Source organism: Opisthorchis viverrini, assembly GCF_000715545.1.
Source record: "Opisthorchis viverrini unplaced genomic scaffold opera_v5_27, whole genome shotgun sequence".
NCBI classification, from domain to species: Eukaryota; Metazoa; Platyhelminthes; class Trematoda; order Opisthorchiida; family Opisthorchiidae; genus Opisthorchis; species Opisthorchis viverrini.
The window spans coordinates 1,679,423-1,692,097 of NW_008751682.1; the positions used below are offsets into that span (position 1 = coordinate 1,679,423).

The 12,675-nt window shown below is 41.7% G+C and overlaps 1 protein-coding gene across 1 annotated transcript in view; it reads left to right on the forward strand.

The window, feature by feature from the left end:
* The window catches only part of T265_02216 (hypothetical protein), a gene marked incomplete at both ends in the record, with an annotated part of 32,170 nt that extends 21,803 nt beyond the window's left edge, over window positions 1-10,367 (forward strand). The window contains 6 exons of the mRNA XM_009166404.1: window positions 2,060-2,167; window positions 3,404-3,480; window positions 4,768-4,878; window positions 5,980-6,124; window positions 6,158-6,269; window positions 10,252-10,367. Of these exons, the coding sequence (XP_009164668.1) occupies window positions 2,060-2,167; window positions 3,404-3,480; window positions 4,768-4,878; window positions 5,980-6,124; window positions 6,158-6,269; window positions 10,252-10,367 (669 nt within the window). The remainder of the gene's footprint in view (window positions 1-2,059; window positions 2,168-3,403; window positions 3,481-4,767; window positions 4,879-5,979; window positions 6,125-6,157; window positions 6,270-10,251) is intronic.
* Between the last annotated feature and the right edge of the window lie 2,308 nt (window positions 10,368-12,675).

The window sequence follows — 12,675 nt, forward strand, 5'->3', positions numbered from 1 at the left end:
GCGTATTTCCAGACCATACGACCATCAAAACTATCATAGTATTCTGCTCACCGTAAGCAATGAACTCCTCACGCTTACTTTTGTGTAACACACCAGTTGGCTCATTAGTATCTAATCTAAGACAAAAATTCTCATAAACGTTCCCTCACTAAAATGGCTGGTTCCTCATTCTCCCTGATCAAAACCATTTTTCCAATCAAGTGCTTCGTGACCAGATCCCATCGTTACGATATAAAGTCAACGTTGTGCAAGCCAAGTTTCTGTAGTTGAAGTCAGATTTGTAGGCAGAGTCTGAATAGATGCTTGATTACCAAGCCTACAGAAAAGAAATGTGACCAAAAAATGGAACCTTTCTAGTTCCTCATAATTTTTAAACGTTGAAAAAACACACCAGAGTAAGGGGGTTAGGAATGATGTCCAGGGAGCATTGCGTCAACGCGCCTCACAAAACTACGCGAGATTATACTTGTTTTTCTCTTCATCGTTCTGATACTGCAAGATAAATATGAGGTGTCAAGTTACGTTGGATTCATAATGACCTTTATCTTAAATAGGAAAGCACTGAATACGTCCTCTGATAGACACAAGACAAACGAATTGCTAATTTAGTTCAGGTGACTCCAAATACTTATACTGGATAACGATTCCAGGAGCATTCATATGACCAATCGTAAAACTCTGCCTAGGCCTTTCTACCTATGTGAGAACACACAGCTTCGGCCTAATATCCGCAAGTCAAGTGAAAGGCTCGGTGATACAAGGATCATCCACGAATATATCCACTCATTTCACACGATTTCATGGAATGTTCATAGCCAAAACACAGCGAAATGAACGCGGATATTTTAATCCGTCGTTTCTTTTGCCGTGAGTAACTTTTTTCCAAGGCTTTCTACAGTCAATTGAACACAAACCAAATGCAGCATTATTTGGGTCCGCAATCATGTCTTCTGATTGATGCGTTCTTGAGATCACTTGGCAGTCAAAATAGACTTGTGCGAGTGGGTGTTAGCATTGTGCCTGTGCACGTGATTGCTTGTGTACTTCGATTGGGATGCGCCTGCAGTTGTGACACTCAACCACACTGTGTTTTAACTTGAAACTTTCCACATTATACATCACAATATCCGACCTGAATCTGGCGGAGAACTCTTTGGGGCAGTGCACATATTGCCGCCCTATATTGACATAAAAGACTGTATCATCTCCAATCCAAATAACTGCATGGTTTCACAGCGATTCGGAGTGAATGATCACAAGAGTCGGTACCTTACCACCAGGCATCATACGGATCTTGTTTCTGTGGATTTCATATTCCTTTCCTGTGTTTTCATAGCTCAACTGTGCTTAGGCGAGCGTGATAGTGCAGTTTGCTATGGAATATAAGCTGCTTCGGTGAGTTCAAAAGTTACCAATGGGTCAACAAACGTAGATTCAAGGCCCTAGGCGTACAAAAAGGGAGGTCTAAAAAGCACGCAATTTTAATGGTAGACGAGTTTGATTGAACGGAAATAAATTCAACTTTGAGCAATAAGCGAATAAGATTCTCATGTCCTCTTATTGAATAATGGAATCATATGTACCTTGAACGATATAACTTTCGGTACTGGGAGCCCAATGAAATTATAATACATCAGTAAGCAAAAGTTTGCAGTTTTAAGTCCTCCAGGAGATTCTTCGCATGCAAACCGATGGTTCCAAACAAAAATGGAAAAGTCGTATAGTGCTTCTCATAATTGCTAAATTAAATCTTTACCAAACGCTACGTTCAGAGATTTCCACCTATGTCTGGAGAACGGTATGGAAATATAGGGAAATTTTACTACGGTAATTTATCACCCTTAATATATTTCGATAATGTCAGAAAGGGAAGGAAATTCTTTTTCAATATAAGAATGACTGCTCTTCCCACAAGCACAGAGGTAAACTATTATCGTGGGAGTGTAAAATGGGCCACATAGTCCAGTTGAATGGAAATTCCTCATATGGTTTCTTTACAAATCGAGGAATATGTGCACCACCTCTGATTCACTGGCTAACTTTTTTCACTTTTTTCCAGGAATATGCTAGAAAATACTTTGCCTATCCTCAGTTAGAGGGGATCCCGCTGGAAGATGAAGGGACGTTGGGTGTCATGGAACAATATTTTGACAGCCGATTTGTTTCGGTAAGTTAGTCATATTGTGATGCAATTCTTCTCCCCTTATCTTTCCTTTAATATAGTTTGCATGAAGTTATTTTTTTCTTACACCAGATTCTGATCGGGGGACCGGTCATGAAATAATCAATGGAAGGAAGCACAGTTTAAGGTATTATCCGGTTGAAGTAGACTAGCATTGGTGGCACAACACTGCGGAAAAGACAGATACCCAAGTCAGTGTACCAGCAGTAATTGAGATTTTTTTGTCTATAAACAGTAACGTTTGCCCAGACGGGCGGTCTACAGATTGTCGTACTAAACACATTTTCAGTTCCACCTTAGTGCTGCAAAGTATGAAAAGTGTTTTGCCATCACCTGATTTCTGTTAAAATTATTACTTAGTATGATCATCCAGATTTATTTTATTTGGTGACCTTGCTACCTGAATCAATCTTGTCTACTCCAACAATAAAACATGACGACAGGAAGACACAGGGATCATGAGGAGCTGTTTTGAGGAAATTTTCTGCATCTTCTTCCTCGTCTTAAGTACGTATCGTCGTGCACCAGTTGACATAGCATAAGCGGTTCCGTAAATTCAACCCAATCTCCCCATATTAGTTTTTAAGACCGTGCTGCATATTATCATGATGAATATCCGGTGCCAAAACTAAGACGCTCATGAACAAATGATTTCGGGTAATCAAAATAAATGCAGCGCTGTTTTGGTCACCAAGCTACGCAGCCCCTTTCATAATAGCGCTTTGCAGACGCATCAGATATCTGCCTGTTTTATGATACTTGCTGTGGGTTCTGTGAATTCATCAGTATGCGCATACTGAGAGGGGACAAGTGAAAAATTCGGATTGCTAAGCTGCATAGATGAATTTATATTGTTTTAGGAATAGCTGCATTTAGATTAAGGCAAGATTTCTGAAAAATGGCAGAGTGAGTTCGCGTGCCCTGATTCGCGAAAAACAAACGATGATTGTTACAATATCACCTTGTCGTTTGCTGGAAATGGGTTTTACAACTTCCTCCAAAGAAGTACGATAACTACTAGTGCCCTTCTATGAGAGCGATGATCATGGGTTCAGAGGACGTGTTAGTCAACATGTGGTTGTCTCTCACCTGGTGTTAAAATAGACTCAGCAGACTTTCAGATCTGTGAAAACTGAATTAACGTATTTCCGCGCCTTCACTCCAGGCAGATAACCGAAGACTGGTATGATCTATTTATTTCACTGTTTTGTTCCCTCAAAGCATGATGTCATGAGCTCTGGAACGGACACGGTGACTGGAATAACAGGATTCAGCTTGGCATATATGTACGACTCAGGGTGAGTATTATTTGTCTTTCATTCCAAATAACGCCGCGTTAAACTCACGCCAACGAAGTGATATTATAACGTTCAGACCACTGCCGTGAATTTTTCGGTTTCTAGTGCTGAATTATCTTTGAGGAATCTTTGATCTGACATACTTCAATTATGCACCACCTTACTGGAATGATAGTATAATAAGCCCTTTCTATAGAACAACGAGGAACCCTTCCCAGTGCAGGATCTGAAGGAACTGTAATGGAACGAAGCAAACTGCAGGCCACAGACTGCCATATTTCGCAGTTTTGTACACCGCTGTATTCTTTATGCACAGCACCTCTCCATTCCAATCAGAATTTTACGTTCATTGATTCCGTTGTTTCCCACCCAACCATTCATGCCAAGTATGTCTCTTATCAGATAGTCATTTGACTTCAAAATTTGGCCAACTGAACGGGCCACAAAGGCGTTACATAGCCACTGCTACCATCTGGTAAACCATAATTCCGATGCAGGAAACTGCTGTAAGCATTTGCCGTGAAATTTACATGCAAAGCAACCTAGTCCCTAATTGTTTGACGGCGAATTTTTGCTAAACGTTCCTACAGCCACCATTTTCCTGGGATACTACAAAATGTGACACCCGCAAAAAATATTATCCCTATTTGTCGTATTCCTACTAGTGCAAGTGTCTGAAAAATCATTCTTTCAACGGTCAACTCTTAACAGTTCAGTCCCGAGCCACACGTTAAAGGTTCAAACTTGTAGGCAGGAAGTCGGTGGTTTCAAGTCCCTCTGGAGTCTCGTAAGATGCACGGTGCCGATTATCTCCAATAAGGTCGAAACAGTTACACAGTGGATTCCGCCTTTTCAGTGTGAGTGATTTCAACTTAGACGACAGAATCTACGGCAAAAAAAGAATCAAACGTACTTGTGAGATCGAATTTAAAAGTCAAGAGATCCGCTCAACTTGAAGTTTCAGTAGGTTTAACGTAACTTAAAAGGACACCTATAATTGAGTTGAGAATTAGATTCAAGCCATCATTTAAAAAATTCTCACTGTAACAGCCCATTTCGTTTAAGTCCTACGTGATTTCTTATTAATTAAAAGTGTCTTTTATTCATATTGGGGCCTCGTTCTAGATGATCATCTCATCTGCTCCAGGGCTTTTTGTCTGGATTGCAAAATTTTGAATGTCGAAATACCACAGGAAAAAATTCCGAGCTTCCAACCTAAAAATTTTAATAAACAATTTATCCCTTCAATATTTTATTGTTCTTGTACTTAATGTCACTCTTTTGAAGCTGGTACGAAATCTCAGACGCGCACGAATTTGCCGGGACTTGGGGAAAAGGCAAGGGTGAAGACTTTTTCAACAAATCCTGTTTTGAGTACACAAACATTCAAAAAAGCCTGTGAGTTCCACGCTGATCTATTTGAGGTAAAAAAATTTACCAAATAAATAATATTTTTGACCTTTTAGAACCCCATCTGCCATAAGTTGCAGGGAGCATAGTCGTCCTAGAGCTGGGAATTAAAGGGCGCAACGATAAAACGTGCTAATTTTTACATAATGAATGCAGGTGCAATCAACGTGTTTCCAACTTTGTTTTCACAGCCACTTTCAGTATTTTTATGAATTTTTGCCTAAACTTGTTCCCGAACCTCAGTTATCTCAACCACACGAGTGCTTTTGTACTTACTGAGATCCTGTTTGGAGAGGACAAGGTATACATCGCTTGGTTTACTCAGGTTTCTAACCTCCGCACCGCAATACTGACAAGCAGCTTGACCACCTTGTAAACTCAGTTTGTCCGTTGGCATACTCAGGTGATTGTCTAACTGCTGATGAATACGTAGACTATTTGAACAAAATAACGCATGTCGATATTGCGGGACTTGATATTTGGAGGTGCAAACCAACAAACCAGCCCCGAAACATGATAAACCACATTGTCGTTAGTTACCGGTGGTGAGGGTTGGTAACCACATATTTCTCCTTCTGCATTACCTGCGTCGACGTCAACATACACTTGCCCGCGTCTGCTGGGGGACTTGGAAATCACACTACCCTCTCAGAACGGAATCTACAAATACCTGCCGGATTGTCCGATGCCATATACTAACTGTCACTTGGAACAGTATTCCGAAAACAGATCCGAAGCCTCTGTCAGCCACACAACTCAAACTCATCAATACGTTGGATCTCTGGTAAGAATGCAGCCTTACTGTTCGGAATAGAAACATGGCCCGACAAAACACTCGGCATCATGTGAAAATGAGAGCCCGTGTAGATTGAAAAGCTTGTTGGATAGGATTGGGGCAAAACTGAAGATGGAAAAGTGGAAAATTCCGCGGATAGTTCCACTGGACTCGCACATCTGGACCTCGGAAGCCTCTTGTCACAACAAAAATGAGAGACCGAAATTGATCCCTGATATCCGAAGAAGGAACGCTGGAAGAATTGGGCATCGTTTGAATGGCCGTCCTCCCATTGTGGCGTGATTGTTCCGGAGAATCCACATCAAATGGAAGCACTGGACTCGAGCTTCGCTCCCATTGGTGCTCAGCAGCATTGCATATCCAACTGCCGTGTCGGGACTTGAACTCCAGACACCTGACATGCGAAGCGAGCGTGTAACCACTACTCCATCAACGCACGTTGGATGCATCTGAATTTCTACGTCTGAACAGGCGAACGTGTTCACACTTAAGCGACGTGATTGGGGTGCCCAACCCATCGAACGACGACTCAGTAACTGTCCTGGTTGTGACGATCGATTGACTCGCCAGCCAGGACGTCTCAGTCAGGTAGCGTAACACACTTGAAACCCACTGGGCAACTTTTTGGTTGCAGTTTCGGGGTTTTGCGGGATAGGTATTTTTGTTCTTCTTCCACCTTCAGCCTGTGGACGAACTGCCGGACTCCAGGAAAAAGTTTAACTAAGAATACGGAGCCCCGTCAACCTCTCCTCAAGCGCTATGGAGCTGCTAGTTCTGAAGGCCTTCTACCTGCTTAGCTTCAGGGCGGTGGTGAATTCTTTAGTCACGTTTTGTCTAGCGTTTAAGTGGAATAAAGGGACCGTCCCAGACAATTGAGGTGGACCGATATTAGCGTCCATCTTTACGAATGCAAATTTAGTGACCACAAGTGTGTCACCTTGACCCCTGTAGTTACAAGGCTTCTAAGGTCACTCGTTCTTTGTTGTCAGACTGTTACGAAATTTCGACCGGCGAGCATCAAGCGAAATTAATGGTCGAGTAGACACTGCGTCAACCACATTTTTCACCCTCCATCAGGTATTATGTACAGAAGACCAGTTATCTTAGTATTCCTTGACTTCACAGTTGCGCTCCATTCCGTCGATCGGTTATCGTTTTAAACACCTTTGCTCAAGAGAACAAGCCCCAAGAAGTTTACAATAATAATCCGGTCGCGATATCCACATACACCTGAACACGTGAGAGTTCATGCCGAAAGAAATAAAGCTTCCACACAGTTTATTGTCTGATAGGGTTGCTCCCTCCGTTTATTTTTGACTTCATCGTCGATGGAATATACAAGTGAACGCTGGAAATTACTAGAAATCCCGGTGTTCACTCCGCTGCTGGTGAAGACATGGTCGATCTGGAATACACATAACGCCATAACCTTTTAAGATAAAGGCAAAGCACAAGTCATCCTGAAAACTGACCACGATTGTAGCATCTTTCGGCACGTACCTTGCAACATCAAAGTGCGAATTCATGCTGCATAACGTACAGATTTAAGCACACTAATTAAGATTTGGGGAGCACCACTGAATATTATGGAGACATTCGCATAACTCGGTAGTTGTATTAGCTCTCATGGAAGCATGTCTGAAGAAGCCTGTGCAAGAATCGCAAATACATAAAACAATTTTCATTTTGCGTCACATGTAACGTCGCGAATGGTCTCGCGTGTACCAGCCTATATTAATGTTTATGTTATTTTATGGTTAGGACATGACTCCTGCGGACAAACGATACAAGTCGTTTTTAGATTTTCGACAGCCGATACCTCTGAAACTTTGCTAGGTTTGGATGATATCCAGGAATTCGTACCGAAGTAGCTAGAAAATTATTATTTGTTTGTGCTGCGGGTACTTTAGTCGCAATGAACATTCATCACCATCCACTGCAGTATGTCTATCATGTGGTATACATACCGTTTCTCCTATAGAAATGCCCAACCCACGTGGTTGGCGACATGTGCCATAGCAGAATGATGTGAAAGAGATTTCAAAACACTCGGGTGTTGCAGGCGTGTTCCATTTACCATTATGGCGTCCGAGTAAGCCATAGCGCTTGGTTGGACAAAATGTACGTAACGACGGCTGGTCGATATTAGCGGCTTTTGTGCCGAACGTTTCTTTCCAGATTGTCTACTTGGGCCCCTGGGAGTGTAGGTACCTCCAAAGTCTTGCGATACGCCAGCATCATGTCCTTACCCTCACTTGCTTTTTCTCCTTCTTTTCATTTTAAGACTTTAAATGTGATTAGATAAACTTTCGGTTGCACAGCAGGAAAGCATTTGCGTGAAGATTTACGTTGCTTCCACTGATGGTAATAAGGATTCATTTGTAAATAAACTCTTGCTTACACATTGAAAAACTCGGTAAATATATAGTATTGCGCTCCGTAAATGAGCCAACCAAAGGAGGGCTTTATGGCTCAGCTAGTACCCAACTATTCAAAATAGGTGGAAGATAAAATTTGCACGCACTGGTGATGCCATCAGATATTTTCGATATAGGAGAGGCTGCATACCCTGCCCTGATTTCCCAAAGTAGGACAGAACAATTAAGCCAAGCGTACCGTAAGGCAGCCAAACTGTTGCACCTCGTCATGTGATTTCCATGACGCAACTATTTCTGTGGATGGTTTCATAAAATTGACTTCTATAATTTCAAGTTTAAGCAGAAAAATGCTTAGAAGTGCAGGTATTGCTTTTTCAATGCAGGCATTGCTGCGTAATGCATCATAAAATCTGAGATGAACCGTAATAGACGTAATTTCCGCTCCTCATTGCGCTTTTCATTATTTAGTTTTGCCAAAGTTCCGTCCAAATTCACCTGGCTATATGCTGTACGCTTATGATAGCACAAAAGTTTCCTGTCCACTTTAGGGTTCATGTGCGGCTGAGCCCGTTGACCCGATCCTATTCCAAGGAATGTAATCGACAACTGACCTTGCAGAGATCTATTGTGAGTCATCACACAATGAACACTGATCCCGTATAAAGCAGTGAAGTCCTCTAACACTCGCCCATTCCTCTGAGCTTCGCTATCACAGCACTTCCGTTGGAAAATGCCGGATAGTTATGCCAACTAGTAACTGACTAAGGGAGGAATAATTCTGATCCTCATTAATAAATACGTGGTACGCGTTTATCACGTTTAAAGTTTTGTCTATTGGAAATGGAGCAAAGCACTTGTACAAGTCCCGACGTGCCGAGAAAGCGCTGATGTCGAACAAGTCCAATCCCTTCATGCATATACGCTCGCAAGTTGCGATTCCCTACAACTTTACTGGTGTGGCTTCTGTTACACGTCTCCCAAGTTGTCTACAAAGAATTTCACTATTCAAGGTCCACTCTACTTCGCAGGTGCTACTTTAAACATTGTCGACAAAATTAATTGAAGAATCGTGTAGGCTGTGTGTGTGCCGTCTCCGAATTCGTGATATACGATACTGTACACAGTAGAATAGCATGAATTTTGAATCCGTTTGCTTTCTGTGATTACCAAAACCAAGTAATAAAATTTTCTGAACGCAAATTATTCCTTCATATCCCGCGCAGCTAACCTTGTTTCTTTTTGGTCGGTGGCAGAAAGCTGCGGAGGTAGCAAACACAATCCCACGGTCTATCCCTACGTCTGGAAAGATTGTGTGCCTCCCACGATTTGATTGATAGACACATTTTTCTAACGACACTTGTCTTTAAGCCAAAGTGGAATACTGCATGCTTTTTTGATGACGCTAACTCCTACGATTTTACTTTACAAAACTGTGAGAAACACACGCGTCAGGAAAAATAACGTACCTAATTTGAAGTCACGTAGCATTTACTTGATGCTAAGCATTTCGAGAAGTCCACCAGTTCGCGACCTTGAGCAGCCAAGTCATTTTATGAGCCAGCTGGAGAAATACGGTGCCACAAATTTTCAACGTTGAAATATCTGGAGACTTGGTTCCACAAGCTGCAACAGTAGCCTTCATCCTCGAATGAAACGTCTTGATAACATTAACAAACGTGCTTGCTCCAGCGTCCCCTAAAATTTCGCAAACTTAACCGAAACATTCTATTGGAGCAGCCTGGACACAAAATCACTACTAACGCACCGGGTTAGAACGGCTCTCATGGACCTGATTGTTAAGCAAAAGCGGCTTTAGTCCACACATTTCTATGGTGAAACAAATATGAGGATGAGGTGATACCGAGAAGTATCGAGTAGGATCGGCACACTACCGAATGCTGCAATAAGTCACCTCCAAATGTTTCACAAAGTTGTTACTCCCCATCCTACAAGCGTAGACTTTTCGACAGTTTGCAATCTAAATGAGAAGAGTGAATACTGTTGATGTTCCTCAGATGCATTTCACGGTGTTAAACGTTTTTGGTTAGGGGTCTTCTCACGGAGGCGCACCTCCCTGCAAAACCACACATTTTTACTTTTTTCCACATGAGCATTCTTCAGTGGGATTGTTTTGAATGGCAACCAAAGGCCTTTTTAACACTTTCCGCCAAACCTATTTTGTTCTAGAAAATTACCGCCGACACCTTACTGCACTTGGACGGAAGTCACGACGCCCGCCTGCCGCGCATACCCAGACTCGTACGGCTACTGTGATATCAAAGAAGACAACAATTCGCCGCTGATTTTCCACATGATACCTCCACCCCTGAACATCCGTCTGCAAACATCAAACTACTTTGCTTCATCACAGTTACGGAACAACTGTCCAATAATTTCCGTAAGTTCTATAGTAGCCCTTTAAACTTCCTCCACTGCTTTTTTCGTCAGATCTGTACAATGAAAAGAGCCTGTACATAAGGCAGACATAAGGCGGACATAAGACGTCACTAAGCCGTAACTGAAAACATGATTGTGCATAAATTAAGCTGGTGTAGCAGCGGTTAAGCTCACCAAAAATATTCAAGTGAAATCTGACATTTCAAGTGTAAGTCTACGGTAAGGCGACCCGTTAAATGTGGAGTTCAACAAAAAATCAGTGCGCTTTTTTGAACGACGTTCTTTGGATGGAGTACAACAGGCGATTCCAAGACTGAGTTGTTTTAGGAAGCCGGATTACGTAAACTCGCCAATTGGGTAAGCACAACCGGATCTTCTGAAATTAAATGGAAATTTTCCCAACTATGTCAGCATCACCATTAAATCCCTGCTCATCGGAAAAAATTGGTATAGTTGTAAGCCATCTTTCGCAATCATACCTCTAAAGAATCTCGAACAAACAGTCTTTCCAATAAACGTCTTAGGATCACCTTTCAATAGTTGATCAAGCTGCACTTGGAATGGACTTTGTTGAGTTGGTAGAAGCCCAGGATTATCCATCGGTAGTTGTTCAGATGGCGGCTGATCCACTCATCCAGCTTCGCAATTGACTTGACGGAAGTGTTCCGACCAGTTAACAAGCTTGGGGAATAAATCAACGGTCGCCTGACCAACAGCCAATATAATGTTGCTTCACTGATGCAGTTCATATCAGCGGAACTTGCGGGGAAGTACTCTAATGGGACTTCTTGTGAAATGTTACAGGTAGATGAAGCAGCATCCAATGTCATATATCACTTTTTAAAAGTGAACCTTTGAAACGTTTCAACGACGCCTTAGTTCCCCAATCTGAGAGTCTGTAAAACCAATATTATAATTATTAGTGCGCCCATCAGTTGACAGTTGAATACTGACTTGAAAAAGCGTCACGGTGACCATAAAAAGAGCCTACTAGTGAAAGCATGATTCCTTTTTACACGAGATATTGTTTGTTTATCGATCTGTTCACCGAATTTGGTAAATGGATTGCAAACTTCCAATCGCATGTCAGCCCACTCAACCGTCCCTGACGATGTCAGCTGATAAATGAAAGTCTTTAAAATAGTAACCGTGCTCAGTGAACATACCAATAATTATGTATTGATGTCAGGTTCACAGCAGAATCTATCTGTCTAATATTTCCTACTATTTTTCGTATTCAACAATTTCAGGGATCTTTTCATCTTAGTCTCTAATTTTGTTCTAAAATGTAGTGTTGAGAAGCACTAGAGGCACGGAAATGTTTCACATGTTTAGATGAGACTCACACATGCGTATCAAACATTCACGCCTGAAAAGTTAAAATAAGAACTACTCATTTCCAGCCTGTAGGCATTTCATTTTGTCGTTCATTTGAGATGGATTTTTTTGCAGATCAGTTTCTGTTTACTTTTCATATCTACTATATTTGCTCTCTTGCCCCAAACATACTTGGCAGCTACTGAGTTTCTTTCATGCTGACAATGAATAAAGTTACCAGATAACATTTTCTGTCTATTTTCAATTGCAGATGTTGTAGTAAAATTGAACTGATGGCTAGGTCTGTAGGATACCATCCAACCTCCCTTTCTAGCTTTACCCCATGATTTGATTTGAATGCCTCACCAATCTCTAATCTTTTCAAAAGCCCTGGTATGCTGCGTGCAGAATTCTACAGCAGCAAACCTTGAGCATTTAGGGACCTTTTCTTCAGGCAAATTCTTTCACTGTCTAGGTCAGAAGCGTAGATACATCTGACAGACACACATAATACCCACTGATATTACGGTCAGCGCATCACAGCGTGTGTGCCATACTTTTCTGACCAACACTGATTTTGAACAAGTGTTTCAACACATTTAAAATTTCCAGATAAAACTTGCCTGAACACTGTCGTAAATTCTACTCAAGGGCCACATCTGAACGAAAGTCGATCGAGTTTAGCTATGGTCCGATATACGTAACGTCTACTTTATCCGTTTAAATACACATCCGTTTTTTTGAATCCCTTGAGGATACATTTTACTCATGGACATTTTATTTCCATAGGAGGACACTTCCATGACAGCGTATGACCGAATTTCGCAAAAGTGCAGAATACCGCTATCTTTTGACTTTGGTAAGTCCATTTTTGTGGTGCACTTAAGAAGTGTTTCA